Here is a 19,278-nt window from a genome sequence, read left to right as displayed (position 1 = left end):
GACTGCTTGCAGGAATTGTGACGTGAGAGTTAATCTGAGTGAGCTGCCAGCACTCCGCGTCACCCAAATGGTAATGATTGTACATGAAAGACATTGCATGCCACAGATGCTAAGACTGGGACACAGCCCCGACTCTTGAAATGACGGGTCTCCTAAGGCCTCGTCTGAAATACTTGCACTTGATAGAGTTGCTTACTGCCTTTCCTGTTTTCACAATGCCTCTAGCTGAAGGTTTATAGAGTGATGTGAGTGAGACTTGGCTAAGTAATAGTGGCAGTGCAATGTGTATCTTAACAGAATTAGATCCCACGCCCGCCCTTTCCCGTATTCTTCCCGGTATTTGTTAAACCGAGTTGACTAATTGCAGTAAAGCCCATCCTTTTGTTGTATCACCTTAATTCTAAGGCTTGTGCGAGCGCTTGTTCTTTTCTCGGTGGATACGGAATTCCACTCTTTAAACAGGGACCTGTGTGTATGTGTGTTAGCTCGCAGTCCATTCTGAAACACTCCGGGTGGACGCGAGTGTGTGTGTGCCCGCGCCCGCGCATTTGTTCGCTCGCTGACAGCCTGGCACTCTCCGAGGGGAGACACTCAGCCAGCACCGCGAACAATGAACCGCCGCCAAGTGCAGCAGCTGATAATGGGCTCAGTTCGACCTCGGAGGTCACAGTCAAATAAATGGGCCAGATGCTTAGCACTTGTGTTTTCACGCCCCTGGAGCAGATAATTCCGCTCAAACCCGCCCCTCTACTCCTACCTCACCCTCACCAAACGCACCACATACAGTCTTGCAATGACACACAGACACAAAAAAAATTCTTCGGCAACGTGCAGCGCTGAGGCGAGTGTGTTAGGGGGAGATTAAGTGATTGCTTATCTCTGTCTTTTTAGCTATTTGAGCCGATAGACTCACAGGCCTTATACACCCAGTGAACCGTTAGTGGCTGAGTATCAGGGGACTGAGCAAATACTCTGCGGAAACATACAGGCTCTTTTTTAACGTTGCTTTATCTCTCTTAACAAGGAGCTTTGCTGGGGGGGGGGGGGAATATCAACTGAAAAAAAATCTTTGTGTACTGACCGATACAGAGGATGTGGTTTCATTTTCGCAATGCATTATTCATTGAACTTTTGATTAAAAAAAGTCATTTGAGGTGAAATGTTGTTTTGCTGTGGTGATTTGTGCGTCTGCATGTTGACCAAACTATGTCAAGCTGACTTCCTCTTCGGTACCATTTAACGGGTTGTTAGTTCGAGACCCCCAGCTTTCCCCACCTCCCCCCCTCTCTCTCTCTCTCTCTCTTCCCCCCCCCTCTCTCTCTCTCTCTATGTTAATCATTTCGCTGGCCATCACATAACATTTGAAAACTGTGCCCGTGCGAACTGGTGGGGAGAAAAATAAACTTATGTATAAGCATTGACTTGGAGTGGAAGGAGTTAAACACTGCGGCTTTGTAACCGAAAAGTATGTTGTGTGTGTGTTTGCAGGAAGTTGGGAGGGGGGAGGAGAGAGAGCCGACAAAATGTGATCAGATAACACTGTGTGTGTGTGTTGGCCGGCCGGATGAGATGTAAGACGTGAGATAGAACACCTGATTGCAACCCCCAACAGGTCTTTGAGTGGCTCGCCCACATTAACCTCTTCCTGGGTGTCACTCACTGAAGGACGCGTAGGCAGTTCGGAGATGTTTCTTTTTCCAACCTTTAAGCCCCCTTTTCAGTCTCTTTCGGCGCTTTGAAAGTCTCGACGGTCTGTCTCTCTCTCTCTCCTCCCCCACCCCACCATACACCCCGGATTTGTGTCAGTGTTTTGGAAGGCGTGAAGGGGCTGGTTCCCTAGGACGAGCCTGGAGGTGATTTAAACTGTGGAGAGCCGCTCTTCTTCGACACGGGATCTCTCTGTGAGTGAGTGAGAAAGCGAGAGAGAGTCAGTCCCCGGCGCATTCACCGATCCGAGTGAGAGCGCGGGAAGAGGAGAGAAGCTTTCGGTTTAACAGATGCCTGGTGCCTTTATACCCCCACTCCTGCATTAACAGTGACAAATCTGGTGTCACTACCAGACTTCCAATTTACAGATAATGATCCTTGCATGAAGATTGATCGACGCCTGCGGATCCTTTGGGGGGAGATTCTGTGAACGGAGGAGGTGGAGCGCTTCCCTCCCTCCCTCCCCTCTCTCTCTTTTCCTCCCTTTTTTCCCTCCCCTTTCCTCCTTCCCCGTCGTCTCTCTCTCTCTCTCTCTCTCTCTGCAGACGTGGAGCTCCTCCTCTCGCCCGACCCGTCAGTTCAGGAGACCCTGACGAGCATCGCAACCCAACTCCTCTCCGCAACGCACCCCCACCCGGTCCTCTCCCCGGCCAGCTCTCAGGCTCAGCTGGAAACAAAATGCGTTGACCTCCGCCCTTGACATTCAGATTGCTGAGTGGGAGGAAGGGATTGCAACTCGCACCCTTTAGGAATATATTTTTTTGGGAAAAAAAGAAAACAAAAGATGCACGATTGTTCATAACCCTGAACCCGGTGCATTTGGCTGTGTTTGGGCACCTACCGTTTGGCAACGTTGACAACTGAGGCAAGAACTCGGGGATGGAAGCAGTGCGGTGGTTTCAGGCTGTTGCTGGTGGTCATTTAAGCACATTGTGGGTCCGGGGCTGACAACCTGCACGCCAGACCGAATCACGGGAGCTCCTCGTTCTCCGGACCCCTTACAACTCACCCATGCCCGCGGACCTCCTTTGCAAATGAACAATGGTTCTGTAAGTTAAAACCATGTTTGGATTGAAGCCACCGCTGTACTACCTCTCAGGTAAGAAAACACCATTGCCCTTCAGACACCCCTTTCCCAAATGGTTGCGGTTTTTGTTTGCGCTTCCACTATTTATTTTGGCAACGTGAGCGAGTTACTTTTATTTCCCCAAGGAGGGGGCTGAGTTTTCTCCATCGCTGTATCACCCCTCTCCCTGTCTCAGGAAAGCTTCCTGGAAGTGTTTGAGTCGGCCTTATTTAACAGCCAGTTTCCAAACTCTTGACAGAATCAGAATCAGGTTTACCGTGGCTGACATATGTCGTGAAGTTTGTTGTTTAAACGTAGTTCTTCGTATATTCTACCCTATTTCTTTCTTTTCCCGTAAATGCCTGCGAGAAAGGGAGTCTCAAGCAGTGTATGGCAATGCATACTTATTTTGCTAATAAATGTATTTAAACTTTAAAACTTACTTTGATTTTGATTTAAACTCCGGAGCAGTTTGAATGCTAAACATGGAGTGAATTGCATTCGGTGGGGTGCTTGCAAATGGTTCGTAGCTCATTGAATTCTGATAATGCGTTCACAGCCAAACCGAAGCAGATAAAACTCCAGCTTTAAGGAGAGCCTCAGGGAGTTTTGGTGCATTGGTTTGACAGTGGAGAGAATGCAGTCTGTGAAAGTGCAGGAAATTGGGAGGTTGGCCTTTCATTCCCACACCCCAAAAACAGTCTTGTGAGTTGATCATCACCCTCTCTAACCCTCACTTTATCCCAGTGATCTGAAGATATTGTTAACCCCCATGAAGTTGGCACAATTCCAAACAGGAGGTCTGACCGTGGCTGTCTTCTGGTCTGGGAGTGGGTCTGACAGTGACCATGACTCTTGTCTGGGCGTGGGTCTGACAGTGACTGTGTCTCTGGTCTGGGAGTGGGTCTGACAGTGACTGTGTCTCTGGTCTGGGAGTGGATCTGACAGTGACTGTGTCTCTGGTCTGGGAGTGGGTCTGACAGTGACTGTGTCTCTGGTCTGGGAGTGGATCTGACAGTGACCATGACTCTTGTCTGGGCGTGGGTCTGACAGTGACTGTGTCTCTGGTCTGGGAGTGGGTCTGACAGTGACTGTGTCTCTGGTCTGGGAGTGGATCTGACAGTGACCATGACATGGTCCGGGATAGGGTCTGACAGTGACTGTGTCTGGGAGTGGGTCTGACAGTGACTGTGTCTCTGGTCTGGGAGTGGGTCTGACAGTGACTGTGTCTCTGGTCTGGGAGTGGGTCTGACAGTGACTGTCTCTGGGAGTGGGTCTGACAGTGACTGTGCCTCTGGTCTGGGAGTGGATCTGACAGTGACTGTGTCTCTGGTCTGGGTCTGACAGTGACTGTGTCTTTAGTCTGGGAGTGGGTCTGACAGTGGCTGTCTTCTGGTCTGGGAGTGGGTCTGACAGTGACTGTGTCTCTGGTCTGGGAGTGGATCTGACAGTGACCATGACATGGTCTGGGATAGGGTCTGACAGTGACTGTGTCTGGGAGTGGGTCTGACAGTGACTGTGACTCTGGGAGTGGGTCTGACAGTGACCGTGTCTCTAGTCTGGGAGTGGGTCTGACAGTGACAATGTCTCTGGTCTGGGAGTGGGTCTGACAGTGACTGTGTCTCTGGTCCGGGAGTGGGTCTGACAGTGACTGTGTCTCTGGTCCGGGAGTGGGTCTGACAGTGACTGTGTCTTTAGTCTGGGAGTGGGTCTGACAGTGACTGTGTCTCTGGTCTGGGAGTGGATCTGACAGTGACTGTGTCTCTGGTCTGGGAGTGGATCTGACAGTGACTGGGTCTCTGGTCTGGGAGTGGGTCCTACAGTGACCGTGTCTCTGGTCAGGGAGTGGGTCTGACTGTAGTCTGGGAGTGGGTCCGACAGTGACCGTGTCTCTGGTCAGGGAGTGGGTCTGACAGTGACTGTGTCTCTAGTCTGGGAGTGGGTCTGACAGTGACCGTGTCTGTGGTCAAGGAGAGGGTCTGACAGTGACCATGACTCTGGTCTGGGAGTGGGTCCGACAGTGGTCAGGGAGTGGGTCCGACAGTGACCGTGTCTCTGGTCTGGGAGTGGGTCCGACAGTGACCGTGTCTCTGGTCTGGGAGTGGGTCTGACAGTGACCGTGTCTCTAGTCTGGGAGTGGGTCTGACAGTGACAATGTCTCTGGTCTGGGAGTGGGTCTGACAGTGACTGTCTCTGGGAGTGGGTCTGACAGTGACTGTGTCTCTGGTCCGGGAGTGGGTCTGACAGTGACCGTGTCTCTGGTCAGGGAGTGGGTCTGACAGTGGTCTGGGAGTGGGTCCGACAGTGACCGTGTCTCTGGTCAGGGAGTGGGTCTGACAGTGGTCTGGGAGTGGGTCTGACAGTGACCGTGACTCTGGTCTGGGAGTGGGTCTGACAGTGACTGTGTCTCTGGGAGTGGGTCTGACAGTGACCGCATCTCTGGTCTGGGAGTGGGTCTGACAGTGACTGTGTCTCTGGTCTGGGAGTGGATCTGACAGTGACCATGACTCTGGTCTGGGAGTGGGTCTGACAGTGAATGTCTCTGGGAGTGGGTCTGACAGTGACTGTGCCTCTGGTCCGGGATTGGGTCTGACAGTGACTGTGTCTCTGTCAGTGGGTCTGACAGTGACCGCATCTCTGGTCTGGGAGTGGGTCTGACAGTGACTGTGTCTTTAGTCTGGGAGTGGGTCTGGCAGTGACTGTGTCTCTGGTCTGGGAGTGGGTCTGACAGTGACTGTGTCTCTGGTCTGGGAGTGGATCTGACAGTGACCATGACTCTAGTCTGGGAGTGGGTCTGACAGTGACTGTGCCTCTGGTCTGGGAGTGGGTCTGACAGTGACTGTGTCTCTGGTCTGGGAGTGGGTCTGACAGTGACTGTGTCTCTGGTCTGGGAGTGGGTCTGACAGTGACTGTGTCTCTGGTCTGGGAGTGGATCTGACAGTGACCATGACTCTGGTCTGGGAGTGGGTCTGACAGTGACTGCGTCTCTGGTCTGGGAGTGGGTCTGACAGTGACTGTGCCTCTGGTCTGGGAGTGGGTCTGACAATGACTGTCTCTGGGAGTGGGTCTGACAGTGTCTGTGTCTCTGGGAGTGGGTCTGACAGTGACTGTGCCTATGGTCTGGGAGTGGGTCTGACAGTGACTGTGTCTCTGGTCTGGGAGTGGATCTGACAGTGACCATGACTCTGGTCTGGGAGTGGGTCTGACAGTGACTGTGCCTCTGGTCTGGGAGTGGGTCTGACAGTGACTGTGTCTCTGGTCTGGGAGTGGGTCTGACAGTGACTGTGTCTCTGGCAGTGACTGTGACTCTTGTCTGGAAGTGGGTCTGACGGTGACTGTATCTCTGGCAGTGGGTCTGGCAGCGACTGTGACTCTTGTCTGGGAGTGGGTCTGACAGGGTCTGTGTCTCTGGGAGTGGGTCTGACAGTGACCATGTCTCTCGTCAGGGAGTGGGTCTGACAGTGGTCAGGGAGTGGGTCTGACAGTGACTGCGTCTCTGGTCTGGGAGTGGGTCTGACAGTGACTGTGTCTTTAGTCTGGGAGTGGGACTGGCAATGACTGTGTCTCTGGTCTGGGAGTGGGTCTGACAGTGACTGTGTCTCTGGTCTGGGAGTGGATCTGACAGTGACTGTGTCTCTAGTCTGGGAGTGGGTCTGACAGTGACTGTCTCTGGTCTGGGAGTGGGTCTGACAGTGACTGTGTCTCTGGTCTGGGAGTGGGTCTGGGAGTGGGTCTGACAGGGTCTGTGTCTCTGGGAGTGGGTCTGACAGTGACCATGTCTCTCGTCAGGGAGTGGGTCTGACAGTGGTCAGGGAGTGGGTCTGACAGTGACTGCGTCTCTGGTCTGGGAGTGGGTCTGACAGTGACTGTGTCTTTAGTCTGGGAGTGGGACTGGCAATGACTGTGTCTCTGGTCTGGGAGTGGGTCTGACAGTGACTGTGTCTCTGGTCTGGGAGTGGATCTGACAGTGACTGTGTCTCTAGTCTGGGAGTGGGTCTGACAGTGACTGTCTCTGGTCTGGGAGTGGGTCTGACAGTGACTGTGACTCTAGTCTGGGAGTGGGTCTGACAGTGACTGTGTCTCTGGTCTGGGAGTGGGTCTGACAGTGACTGTGTCTCTGGTCTGGGAGTGGGTCTGACAGTGACTGTGTCTCTAGTCTGGGAGTGGGTCTGACAGTGACTGTGTCTCTGGTCTGGGAGTGGGTCTGACAGTGACTGTGTCTCTGGTCTGGGAGTGGGTCTGACAGTGACTGTGCCTCTGGTCTGGGAGTGGGTCTGACAGCGACTGTGCCTCTGGTCTGGGAGTGGGTCTGACAGTGACTGTGCCTCTGGTCTGGGAGTGGGTCTGACAGTGACTCTGCCTCTGGTCCGGGAGTGGGTCTGACAGTGACCGTGTCTCTGGTCTGGGAGTGGATCTGACAGTGACCATGACTCTGGTCTGGGAGTGGGTCTGACAGTGACCACGTCTCTGGTCTGGGAGTGGGTCTGACAGTGACTGTGTCTCTGGTCTGGGAGTGGGTCTGACAGTGACTGTGTCTCTGGTCTGGGAGTGGATCTGACAGTGACCATGACTCTGGTCTGGGAGTGGGTCTGACAGTGACTGTGTCTCTGGTCTGGGAGTGGGTCTGACAGTGACTGTGCCTCTGGTCCGGGAGTGGGTCTGACAGTGACTGTGTCTCTGGGAGTGGGTCTGACAGTGACTGTGTCTCTGGTCTGGGAGTGGGTCTGGCAGTGACTGTGACTCTTGTCTGGGCGTGGGTCTGACAGTGACTGTGTCTCTGGTCTGGGAGTGGGTCTGACAGTGACTGTGTCTCTGGTCTGGGAGTGGGTCTGGCAGTGACTGTGACTCTGGTCTGGGAGTGGGTCTGGCAGTGACTGTGTCTCTGGTCTGGGAATGGGTCTGGCAGTGACTGTGTCTCTAGGAGTGGGTCTGTCAGTGACTGAGACTCTGGTCTGGGAGTGGGTCTGGCAGTGTCTGTGACAGAACAGAGTCTTTGGCCCCATGACTGGTGCTGATGATAATGCTGCTGGTTTTGCTGCTCTCTGGTTCTTCGAGCCAACTGCCCAGTGCCAATCCTTACTGGAAAAATAATTTACAATATATCATTTAAAAGTTCATGCCTTGAGACGCTGAGCCTTTTAGAAAGTTATTTTTAATCCTTTGCTTGGCATGTGTCTGTGGCTGACTTTTGCTGCTGGTCTTGCTTTCTGTCCACAGCTCCCTTCCTCTTTGACTTTCAGTCTCCCATTATATTGTGTGCATCCTCCATTTAATTCACCGATTCTTCCTGACCTCTCCACTTTCTCAGTTCATCTTGCATCCTTTTGGGCCCCTGAGTCTGTATCCTCGAGTACTGTCCTCCCACCTCCATGCCAGTCTGAAAGAAATGTGGTGTTTCCATTTGAATTCATTTGATGAGAAACTCCCAACAGAATTTTCTTCCTTCAAGTCCTCCCTAGGATTATATGCAACCCAGACCTGGGTAGATCCAGTTTCACCACAGCTCATCATTTATTTTTCTATCAGAGCCAGCAAACAATAAAAAAGCAAGTTAAAACTCGTTAAAAGATGCAGTGAAGCGTTTCCAACATAGATTGATTTTTATAAAGCCGCATATGTACCAAAGGTGGATTTATTACATTATTGTTATTATTAGTCATTGCATCTATCAGTGCAGTTTTAGGATGATTGTAACGTTCACTAGAATTGAGAGTACAACAAACTTTGTTTTTTTAAAATAGGTGAGGACAATTTGGGTGCTAGACAGCTGTCAAGTTAATTTCCTTCCAGTTAAGTTGCCTTCTTTTCATTTTGCAGTTACTGCTTTGTTTCATCTTAACTACACCTAATGAGGTGCACCATTTAGTTTTGATGGCGAATGTGTCCAGAATTTACTGCAAGCTGCTCTGCCGTCTTCACCTGCTGTTGCCATGGTAACCTTTAACCACTTTTTAGTTTCCAAATGATTATCTGACAGGTAGAGAATTGGATAAGCACACAGGGGTGATAGGGACAGCGGAAGTCGTTGGTTGGGAGAGGAAGAGGAGAGTGACAGTTCCCCACTTGGCTCCAATGAACTATTTATTGTGAAGCTGGATCCTGAAACCCTCTATCTCTGCCCTATTCGATCCTCATCTTTCGAATTTAGAAAGAATGGGATAAGACAGCATTGAAATATCAGTAAGGCAAAAACTCAAAAATGATTGTTTCTGTATAAAAGAACTTTTATCCTCCAATGTACAGTGCAAGATAATTCAGAACTCTCTTCCATAAAGGGTGGTGAATAATTTTACAGCGGAGTTAGGCGGATATATGATGAGAAGAGGGCAAAAGGTAGACTGGAATGCAGGGTAGTTCAAAGTAAATTTATTATCAAAGTACATATATGTCACATTATACAACCCTGAGATTCATTTTCTTGTGGGGATTCACAGTAAATGCAGATAAATAAATACAGAGATACCAAACAAACTAGTAATAATAATAAATAAATAAGCAATAAATATCAATGGTTGCAGTCAGGTCAGCCATGACAGAGTAGGTTTGTGGAATGAATGACCTACCTACTCCCGTTATAACCACAAGATTGCTTATGTGTTCATTCCTTTCTTAATTTCCAGGTTGTGATTATGGGTGTGCTGTTAGTTATCAGCATTTATAAAAGTACTCTGTGAGTTCATAATTTACCAACCCAACTCTTAAGTTTTGATTAATGCAACTTATATTGAATATCAGCAGCCACAATTCCAATTTCCTTTATCTCACCACAATTGTCTCCAGCCCCACTCCCTGTACTTCCCACCAGTATGGTTCTGTCATTCACAGAGTACTTTTAAAGAATGTGAGGTTTCAGTTAACTCTTTCTTCCCCTTTCCCTTTTCCCCGCTGTACTCCTTGTTTAGCACTGTAATGATTTTAGCAACGAGAAAAAAACTCAAAAGATTGAGAGCTGATGAAAAGCCAAGATGGTGTGGATGTGGAGAGGATGGTGGGAGAACCTAGAACACAGGGCAGCACCTCAGAATAGAAGGACATCCCTTTAGTAGAGAGATGAGGAGAAATTTCTTTAGCCAGAGGGTGGCGAATCTGTGGAATTCATTACCATGGTCAACTATCAAGGCTATCCATTGGGTATATTTAAAGTGGAGGTTGATATGTTCTTTTTTAGTAATGACATCAAAGGTTACAGGAGATGGGGGTTGAATGTGGTAATGAATCAGTCATGATGGAATAGCAGAGCAGTCTTGATGGGCTGAATAGCCCAAATCTACTCCTATGTCTTAAAGTCTTATAGTCTTCCAAGCACATCCTTCCAAAATCAAACAGTGCAAAAGCACCTCTCAGAATTAGGTTCAGGATGATGTCACACAGGGCTTGAGGATGAGGTTTCACTGATCTCAGTTTCTTCCGGACCCTTGTGCTCATCCATGCTACAGTGACATTACGCAAACTGGTTTAGGTTATTTTGTTGAGGGATCTTTCATAAAGGACAGCAAAGTTATTTTTTTTCAAGCTAATGTTTCCAAATTCCAAGTGTATATAACAAGTCAAATCAGCGTTTTCAGAGAGAGAAGTAGTCTGTGCTTCAGCCTGGGGCCTGAGAACACATAGAAATCACACATATTTTAATTTGTGAGAAGGGGGAAGGGTGGAGCGAGCAGGAGGATATGTGTGATAAGGCAATAATAGAAAAGGCTGAATCTCACACACACACACACACACAAACACACACACACACACACACACACACACTCTCACACACTTCATTCTGGTTTATTACTAAGTAATGTTGATTTTTCTTAAGTTTTCCTTCTGCATTTAGTCCAGCTAACCTACTGACCATTGAACTTGGGGCATTCCACTCACCAAGAACCACCCCCTGCCATTATCATCAAAACTGCTCACAGGGGTGGTGCTGTCATGTGTGGCTGAAGCACAGTTCTCAAACACTTCATTGTACCTTCCAATGTTTATTCCTCCTTGCATCCTTGATAGTTCTGATGTTCTCTGCCATTTTGACAGTTCCCTGTGTCTTGATCCCAACTAGCTCGTATTCACCAACCCATCTGCAATTCCATCCCCTACCAGAAGTGCTGTTTTCTTCAATCATCTCCTTACTGAACGTGTTCTCATATGGGACAACTTTTCCTTCAGCCCCATTTGCTTCCTCTACACAGGAAGAGCAGCAATGTGAACCCACGTAAGTGTAAGATATGTAAAGCAGTCCTGATTTCTGTCCTGCTGATTCCTGCTCTCCCATAGAACTTTTAAGCTTCATTACATTTGTTAACCATTTTTCACTCTTTGTCCATCTCTGATCTTCCCCTTCCTTTTCTCAATTTAGCTGTCTTGGGGGAGTATTGCTGACCAATATCTCCAAGGTCACAGATTCCCATGGCTATTTCGAATACGTTGACCCCAACATTCTTGGATCTTCCCCCACATATCATCTTACATCTCTAGTAACTCATTCTGAAGTAAAGCTGTGAGAACAGGATCTGCCAGTGCTGTATGTACACCTTAGGTCACTAATGCAGCTGCAGTATTGTGTGAGCCTATGTGACAATGTGGAGTTAGTCATACATTACAAACATTAGCCAGTGACTCATTGAATGGATAACATGCTCTAAATTATCTACTTATGCGCCTATTAGATACTTTGGTAATGTGCATGATATTGTAAATTGGGAGTCAATGCATTGAGACAGAAGACAAAGAGAAAGAAAGGCAGGGTGTAGTACAGATAATAATGGGTATATCAATTGGTGCAATAAGACCATATTACATAGGAGCAGGATTAGACCATTCGTCCCATTAAGTCTGCTCTATCATTTGTTCTTGGCTGACTTATTTTCCCTCTCAACCCCACTCTCCTGCCTTCTTCTCATATCCTTTGATGCTCTTTCTAATCAAGAACCTGTCAACCTCCACTTTAAATAGACACAATGACCTGGCCTCCACAGCCATCTGTGGCAATGAACTCAATAGATTCACCACCCTCTGGCTAAAGAAATTCCTCCTCATCTCTGTTCTTAAGGGACATCTCTCAGAGAGGACTTTTGCCTCCTACGCAAACTGTAACAGGACACTGAACTGATGACAGGACACCTCTAACTTCGTGTTTCGTTTATTTTCCATTTTTAAAAACAACACATTCAGCCAACTTTTATTTCGAACTTTTCTTGCCCAGTGTGAACTGGCCAGATTCAGATTCTGGTATTGCACTAGATTGAGGCTGAAAGAAGTCATTCAACCATTGGAACCATGACTGGTGAGCTGGGGCTGCTTAATAGAGCAAGTCCAAGTTAGCAGCTAGCCGGGTAACTCTGAAATGCTGTGACTTCTCCACCAAGTGAGATGCAGAAGAGCTCCCTGGATATTTTGGTTGCTCCCTCCCTGACACCTGGTGCCAGCCAAGCCCGTTAGGTTGTTTTAGAATCAAAGGGAGATTAACTTAGTAAACCCTTCACTAACTGTGTCCATGGTAACCATCAGTTGCCCCTTAACACTCTTTTTAGCTTAATTCACAAGACACAGGAGTGGAATTAGGCCATTTGGTCTCTTGGGAGCACTCCATCACTTTATCCTGGCTGATTGTTTTTATCCCTGTTAACCCCATTCTACCCATAAACTTTGTCACCCTGACTAATGAAGAACTTAACAGCCTCTGCTTTAAATATATCCAGTGTCTTGACTTCCACACCTGTCTGTGGCAATGAATTCCACAGATTCACCACCCTCTGGCCAAAGAAATTTCTTCTCATCTCTTTACTAAAGGAATGCCCTTTTATTCTGACTTTGTGACTTCTGGTCCTAGACTTCCTCACTATTGGAAACACCCTCTCCATATCCACTCCATCTAGACCTTTCAATTTTTGACAGGTTTCAATGCAATACCCCCCACTCTCTGTGTTTCTTCTAAGCTGAAGCAAGTACTCTGGCGAGTCACATTTTATTCTCTGTACGTTCACTTCAGAAACCCCAGATTAGTGAGAAGGGACCATGGTCTGGACGATGCATGGTTTTGATAATGGCTGCCGCTTCCTTGCGACAGGGCGCCATGTAAATGTACTCAGTGGCGGAGAGGGCTTCAGCTGCGATGGACTGGGCTGCATCCACTACTCCCTGTCGCTGTTTCCATTCCTGGGCATTGGTGTTTCTTTACTGGATCATGATGCAACCAGTTAGGATACACTCCACTGTATCTATAGAAGTTTATCAAAGTTTTTGGTGGCATGCTGAATCTACCAAAACATCTAAGAAACTAGAAGCACTGTCTGCCTTCTTTGTGATGGCACTTAAGTACTGGGCCCAGTACAGATCCTCTGAATATGTTAACACCAAGGAATTCAAAGATACTCCCCCTCTCCCCCTCTGTTCCCTTACTGACGACTGGCTTGTGTACCTTTGGCTTTTTCCTTCAGTTGACAATTGGCTCTTTGGTGAGTGAGAGTCATGTGTGTCAGAGGTGCAGACTACATCTGGGAAATCTGGCAGCATGAGGTGTTGGCTGTGTCTCACTGAACTATTGATGGTATGGTCCAAGGTTGCCTTTTAATTGATGTCACTGCACACTGCCTGCCAGCTGAGGTCTCATTGCATCCTTTCTGAAGGTTGGACAACACCAGGCTAGTTTTCAACCTTATTTGACATTTAACAGTAAAGGATGCTACAACAAGCACATTAAAAGGGCAGCAGTCTAGTTTAATATCCAAAGCCACAATCAAAGTCAAGTTTATTGAGAACAAGTGCATATATGAATAGGTGCAATGAAGAACACAGCATCACGGGCACATAGCATCGTGTAAGCAGCATCCACGAGCACAGCTTCCCTTTGCACACCAGAAGTCAGGAGACGAGATAAGCAATCCAAGGCACACACCAACTAAGGGACAATTGCTTTACTAACTTCATAGAATTGTGGATTATCGGCTTGTAGTTTCTATTGACTTTTAACGCCTGTATTTTGAGTGGTGATTGATCTTTCAAGTAAGGAATTCAATCGTGCAATTTACCAAGTGGTCAATATCAGTAACTGTTAACCCAATCCTGTATAAAAATGACAGTTTTCTGTCCTAGCTTGAGAGAAGTGTGGCGACAGGGGCCACGCTGTTCTCTTTGTGCACAAGTAAAATAAAGTGTTTCTGAGTTGTAAGAATGTGCATGTTCTGGGTTCAGTTATTTAATTATCAGCAATGACCGATTATTTTATAATGGATGATATTGGAAGTAAGGTCAGGGCTGGCAGTTTATTGTTTTGGAGTACACAGACCTCACTCCCCGGTGGCCGAGTGCTATGCGGGGTCATCATAACATTACGTAAATGGACACATGTACCTAATTTTAAAAAATCAAACCTGAGATATATAAAATATTATTTTCTGCATACACAGTAATTTGTGGAGTAACAAACACACAAATAGGCCTAACCTCTACCAGCGGAGTAGCAGCAGTGGCGGGAGGCGGGTGTTGGTTACATCTCAGAGGAAGGACGAGGCTGTGGGTCCTCTTCTAACTTTGGCTTCTTCTTCATTCGTGCATTTTGAAGTTCCAGGTCATCTTCCAGACATTATTGGTGAAAAAATTGAATAAATTGGCAAGGGAGCAAGAATGTATATACATGCTGGGGAGGCAGAGCGTGAACTAATACGTGATTGGCTGTGAGTGGCTTAGAGTGTATGTAAACTGCTCTCATTGGCTGATTGAATGTTTACTGTAATGGTGGCTGCTCTTGATGTTTTAAGTGTTATTAAGAATGAGTTTTTTGTCACTTTTAAAAATTTCAATAAAGAATTTAATAACCACATTGTAGCAAATCAGCAGTATGCAGTGCTTGAGTGTATAGAAGCTTCAGGTGAGATTGTGGGGAATGCGTAAGAGTGGCATTACTGAGAAGAAAGAATGTAAGTGTCTGTTATGATCTGAAGATAAGGATACCATGCTGTATCATTAAATAATTTAATAGTGAGAGTAGAATTTGAGGACCAGCACTTTGTTGAAGTTATGCTACAGTCCACCCAATATTCAGCCAGAATGAAAGAAACAAATGTGCAAGCAAATTGAAGAAAAGTTTTAAATCAACAAGATTGTGCAATAGAGGGTTTGAACTTTCCCAAGGAGGTTAAATTGGGCAGAATTTTTAGAAGTGTGTACAAGAAAGTGTTGTGAGATGATACATAGAGATGGGCATTGCTCAGCCTGGTGCTAGGAAACTTGACTGATGATGAAGGTGTTTGGGAATACTGAACATAATTACATAAGCTTCAAAGCAGTTATGGAACATGGTAAGGTTGGTCCACAAGTTAAGGTCTTGAATGTGGGAAGGCTAATTTTAGTAGCATAAAACAGGTCCTGACAAAAGTAGATCAGGAGCAGTTGGGTAAAGTAATATCTGACCGAGTGAGAGACTTTTAAAGTGGAAGCCCTTTAAAAGAGATACAAGAATTCAAGGCCAGAATGTTCTGACGAGGGTGAAAGGCAAAGGTGGCAAGCTTTGGGAATCTTGAATGATGAAGTTTTGAGCAGGAAAGGAAACCGAAGACAGATGCAAACAACAGATACTGAGGATATCTCTTGAGGAACGTAGTGTGTGTGGGGAAAAACCCTAAGAAAGAAATTTAGACAGCAAGAAGGTGTAATGAAATACCATTGGCAGGAAAGATTAAGGAGAATCCCAAGACATAGGAGCAAAGCATAGGATAATTGGGAGCAAGAGGGTAGTCATAGAAACAGTGTTCCCTTAGGAGCCAAAGGGCAATCTCTGTGTTTGGAGCTAGTTCATGTGGACAAGGACCCAGAACTGATAACCATTGCGTATAGCAGGGTACGGTGGAAAAAACTTTGTTTTGCATGACATCCATACAGATAATTACAGACCATAAATACAATGAGTTAGTACAAAGGAAAAACAATGACAGAATGCAGAAGACAGTATTACAGCTACGGAGCAGGTGCAGTGCAAGTAGACAATAAGATGCAAGAGCCATGACAACTACACTCTGTGATCAGGAGTTCATCTTTATTGTACAAAGGGTCCATTCAGGAGTCATATAACAGTGGGATAGAAGCTGTCTTTGAACCTGTTATGTTTTCAAGTATTTGTACCTTCTGTCCATTGGAAGAAGAGGGAGATACATGGGAAGTGGTGAGTTGAGAGAGGGATACATGGGTAAGGAGCTGGTCATTATTAAGAAGGACAAAGTTTTAGATGTCATGGGACACAGGCTGGTAAATCTCCAGTGACAGATGAGATCCATCTCAGATTACTATGCAAAATAGGGGAGGAGATCATTGGGGCCTGACAGACACTTTTGCATCTTTGTTAGCCACAGGTGAGGTTCCGGAAGATCGAAGGATAGCTAATGTTGTTCCCTTACTAAAGATGTGAAGTAGGGAAAAACCAAGTAACTACAGGCTGGTGAGTAGGCAAATGGTTGGAGAGAATTCTAAGGGATAGATAGAATCTAGTTACGTTTGGAAAGATCAGAGACAGCATTTTTTTGTTAGGGGGAAATCCTACCCTACCAGTCTGATAGAGCTGTTTAAGTGGATTCAAAATTGGCTTGGTGATAGGAGGCAGAGTGTAGAGGTGGAGGTCCTGATGAAAAGTCTTGGGGTGAAAGACCATGTGTTTATTCTTCTCTGCTGTGTATTAATATCTTGAAAGTGAACGTAGGAGGCCTGGTCTGGATGTTTGAGGATGACATGAAAGTTGGTGTTGTGAAAAGCAAGGAATGTCTGAAGCTGCAGTGGAGTATCAGACAAGTTGAAAAGTTGGGCAGGAGGCTGGCAGGTGAAATTTAATTGTAACCCCCTGGGTCGCCTCAGGCTCGCTCAGCTCGTTCTCATCTAGGGGGAGCAGCCTTCAGCCCCGCCAAACTGGGTAATCAGCTGGTGTGGATGCTGTGTGATGTCCCCGCCTCGCCCAAAAACAGACAGTACACCATAAGCGATTAAATGAGTACAATTTATAAAGGTTACTATAACTAAGTGATTAATAACGATACAGTATATATGAAGAGAAAAAATAAAGAAAAGGCGCCAAACTTATCAAAGTCCAAACCACTTCGTGCACAACCGTTGGAGCTCAATTACTGAAGTCTTCGATCCCCTCCGAACTCCTCGACTCGCAACTCAGGACCCTCCGAGTGGTCAACCAAGCACTTCTAACTTCATTCCCCTTCCTCGGAGTACCTCCGGGCCTCAGACCCCCGCTTGGGGTCCGTTCCTCGCCCAGCTTACAGCATTGCGTCCTCTCTCTCGACCCCCTCGCACCGATCTGCCCAAAAGCCCGTCAACAAAAGCTTACAGACTCAGAAGAAAGAACATTAATCCCCATTTGGTTTACAAAGGAATACAATTCTCCCAGCACTCTCTCGCAACAAAGAAACATTCCTGCTTTTAACAAAACAAAGAAGCCCTTTCCCAACAGTAACAAAGAAAAAAGAAGAAACCCCCTTTACATAATCCTGAGGTAAAACATTTTGGGAAGCTAAACTGAGGTAGGACATGGGGTTCTCAGGAATGTTGTTGAGCAGAGGGACCTCAAGAGTTCATGTCCATGATTTTCCAAAAGTGATAATACCAGTAAGTAGGGTGCTGAAGAAGGATACGGCATCATAGATTGGGATATATACATAAAAGTTGGGATCTTACGCTGCAACTTTACAAATCACTAGTTAGATTCCATTTGTGTACAGTTCTGGTTCCCACACTTGAGGAAGGCTGTGATTGCTGCAGAGGATACAGGAAATTCACCAGGATTGAAGGGCTTTAGTTGCATGGAGAAACTGTATCGGCTGGATCTTTCCCATGGAGTGAAAAGGGCAAAAGGCGCGGAGAAGCACAGATAGGGTACATAGTCAACATCTTTTTACTATGGTAGGACTTTTCAAAAAAGGGGGTTATAAATTTAAGTGAAAGGAAGGAGTTTTAAAGGGGATTAGAGACGATAAGTTTTTTTTAAACAGAGTGTTTGATGTCTGGAACTCACTGCTGGTGGAGGCGGTGGAGTTAGATATAGTCACTACGTTTAAGAGGCATTTAGAAAGGCCCGGAATTAGTAAGATATAAAAGAATATGGACTAATGTGGGCAAAAAGGATTAGTGTAAGTGGGCAGAAAGGATCTCACTGAAACCATTTAAATATTAAAAGGCCTAGATAGAATGCACGTGGAGAGTTTCCTGTGGTGGGGGAATCTCAGACCAGAAGGCAGAGCCTGACAATAGAAGGGTGTCCCTTTAGGACAGAAAAGAGATATTTCTGTAGCCAGAGGGAGGTGAATCTGTGGAATTTGTTGCCGCAGACAGCTGTGGACGCCAAGTCATTGGATATATTTGACAAGTTCTTGATTAGTGAGCGTGTCGTAGGTTAAAGGAGTAGGCAGGAGAATGGGGTTGAGAGGGATAATAAATCAGCCGTGATAAAATGACAGAGCAGACTCGAAGGGCTGAATGGCCTAATCCTGCTGTTGTCTTATGGTCTTACAGTCAGCATGCATGTGGTGGGCTGAAGGTCTGTATAACTCCAGGACTTTATAATTTCTTCATTGAAGTTCACGCACTTGTTCACTTGAAGCCCTGAAAAAGACACTTCAGGATCCCTGGATACAACGCACAGCGCCTGGCACAGAGTCCAACAAAGAAGCTGCAGGAAACATCCGGTCTGCACGTTGACACTCTCTGCAACTCCCTTCTCACATGTGTCCCTGAAGCTACCTTGTAGATAGTCATTCAACAATTGTGGAAGTATCGCTTACTGTTTAGTGCAGAAACATTTGGAATGACTCCCATTGTGTTTGTGGTGGCAAAAGACTCTTGTAAGAAGGGACTCATTCCTTCCCCAACACTAAGGTTCCGTTGTGGTCTGAAGCTTCACGACTCAGTCCTATTTGAGCAGAGATGCGTAGCGATCTCGGTTATGTTTTGACTTTGAATTTTAGAGTACAAAATCAATCTGGAATGAGCTGGGGAAGTGACCAGGTTGAAATCTTTTTTTAAAAAAACCTTCTTGCTTATTTGTTGATTTTGTTCTGTAAACATGGAGGTTTAGAAGATGGTGTTTGTAACACAGTTGCTTTTTTCTGATGACCCGTGAACAGCTTAACATGCAATCAGTGAGGCAGTCATATGGACTTAACATTGTGTGTGTGGTTCCTGTCCATACTATGCTGTGTGGTGTGGTGCAGTCCATGCCAAGGGTTGGAGACGTCTGACACAGAGTCGTGGTTAAGTCTAGCAACCAGAGTTTCAGAGACATGACTTCAAATCTTAGCACTGGTAACTGGCTGACGCTAAATTTGAGTAATTAAATAAATCTGGAATTAAACCTAGTCCCAGTAACCACCAAACTGTTGGATTGTTGTAAAAGCACAGCATCCTCCAGGGAAGAAAGTCTGCCGTCCTTCCTCAGACTGCTCTGTACTCAGTGGTAACTTTATTAGGTGCCTCCTGTAAATAAAGTGCCCACTGGTGTATGCTTGTAGTCTTTCCATTGCTGTTGCCTT

The 19,278-nt window shown here is 46.6% G+C and overlaps 1 protein-coding gene across 20 annotated transcripts in view; it reads left to right on the top strand.

Annotated features, from left to right (window-relative positions):
• The window catches only part of gse1b (Gse1 coiled-coil protein b), a 709,689-nt gene that overhangs the window by 522,465 nt on the left and 167,946 nt on the right, over positions 1-19,278 (top strand). For 2 of the 20 annotated variants that reach the window (XM_059993231.1, XM_059993222.1), the window contains exon 1: positions 1,528-2,806. The exons of 17 other annotated variants lie outside the window; for them this stretch is intronic. In XM_059993231.1, coding sequence (XP_059849214.1) covers positions 2,770-2,806 — 37 coding nt within the window. In that variant the 5' untranslated portion in view covers positions 1,528-2,769. Of the gene's footprint in view, positions 1-1,527; positions 2,807-8,636; positions 8,707-19,278 lie in introns of those variants that run through there. One more of the 20 variants, XM_059993220.1, reaches the window with a different exon arrangement.

This window comes from Hypanus sabinus, chromosome 17 (genome assembly GCF_030144855.1).
Source record: "Hypanus sabinus isolate sHypSab1 chromosome 17, sHypSab1.hap1, whole genome shotgun sequence".
Lineage (NCBI taxonomy): Eukaryota > Metazoa > Chordata > Chondrichthyes > Myliobatiformes > Dasyatidae > Hypanus > Hypanus sabinus.
This window is presented reverse-complemented; position numbering and strand designations above follow the sequence as displayed.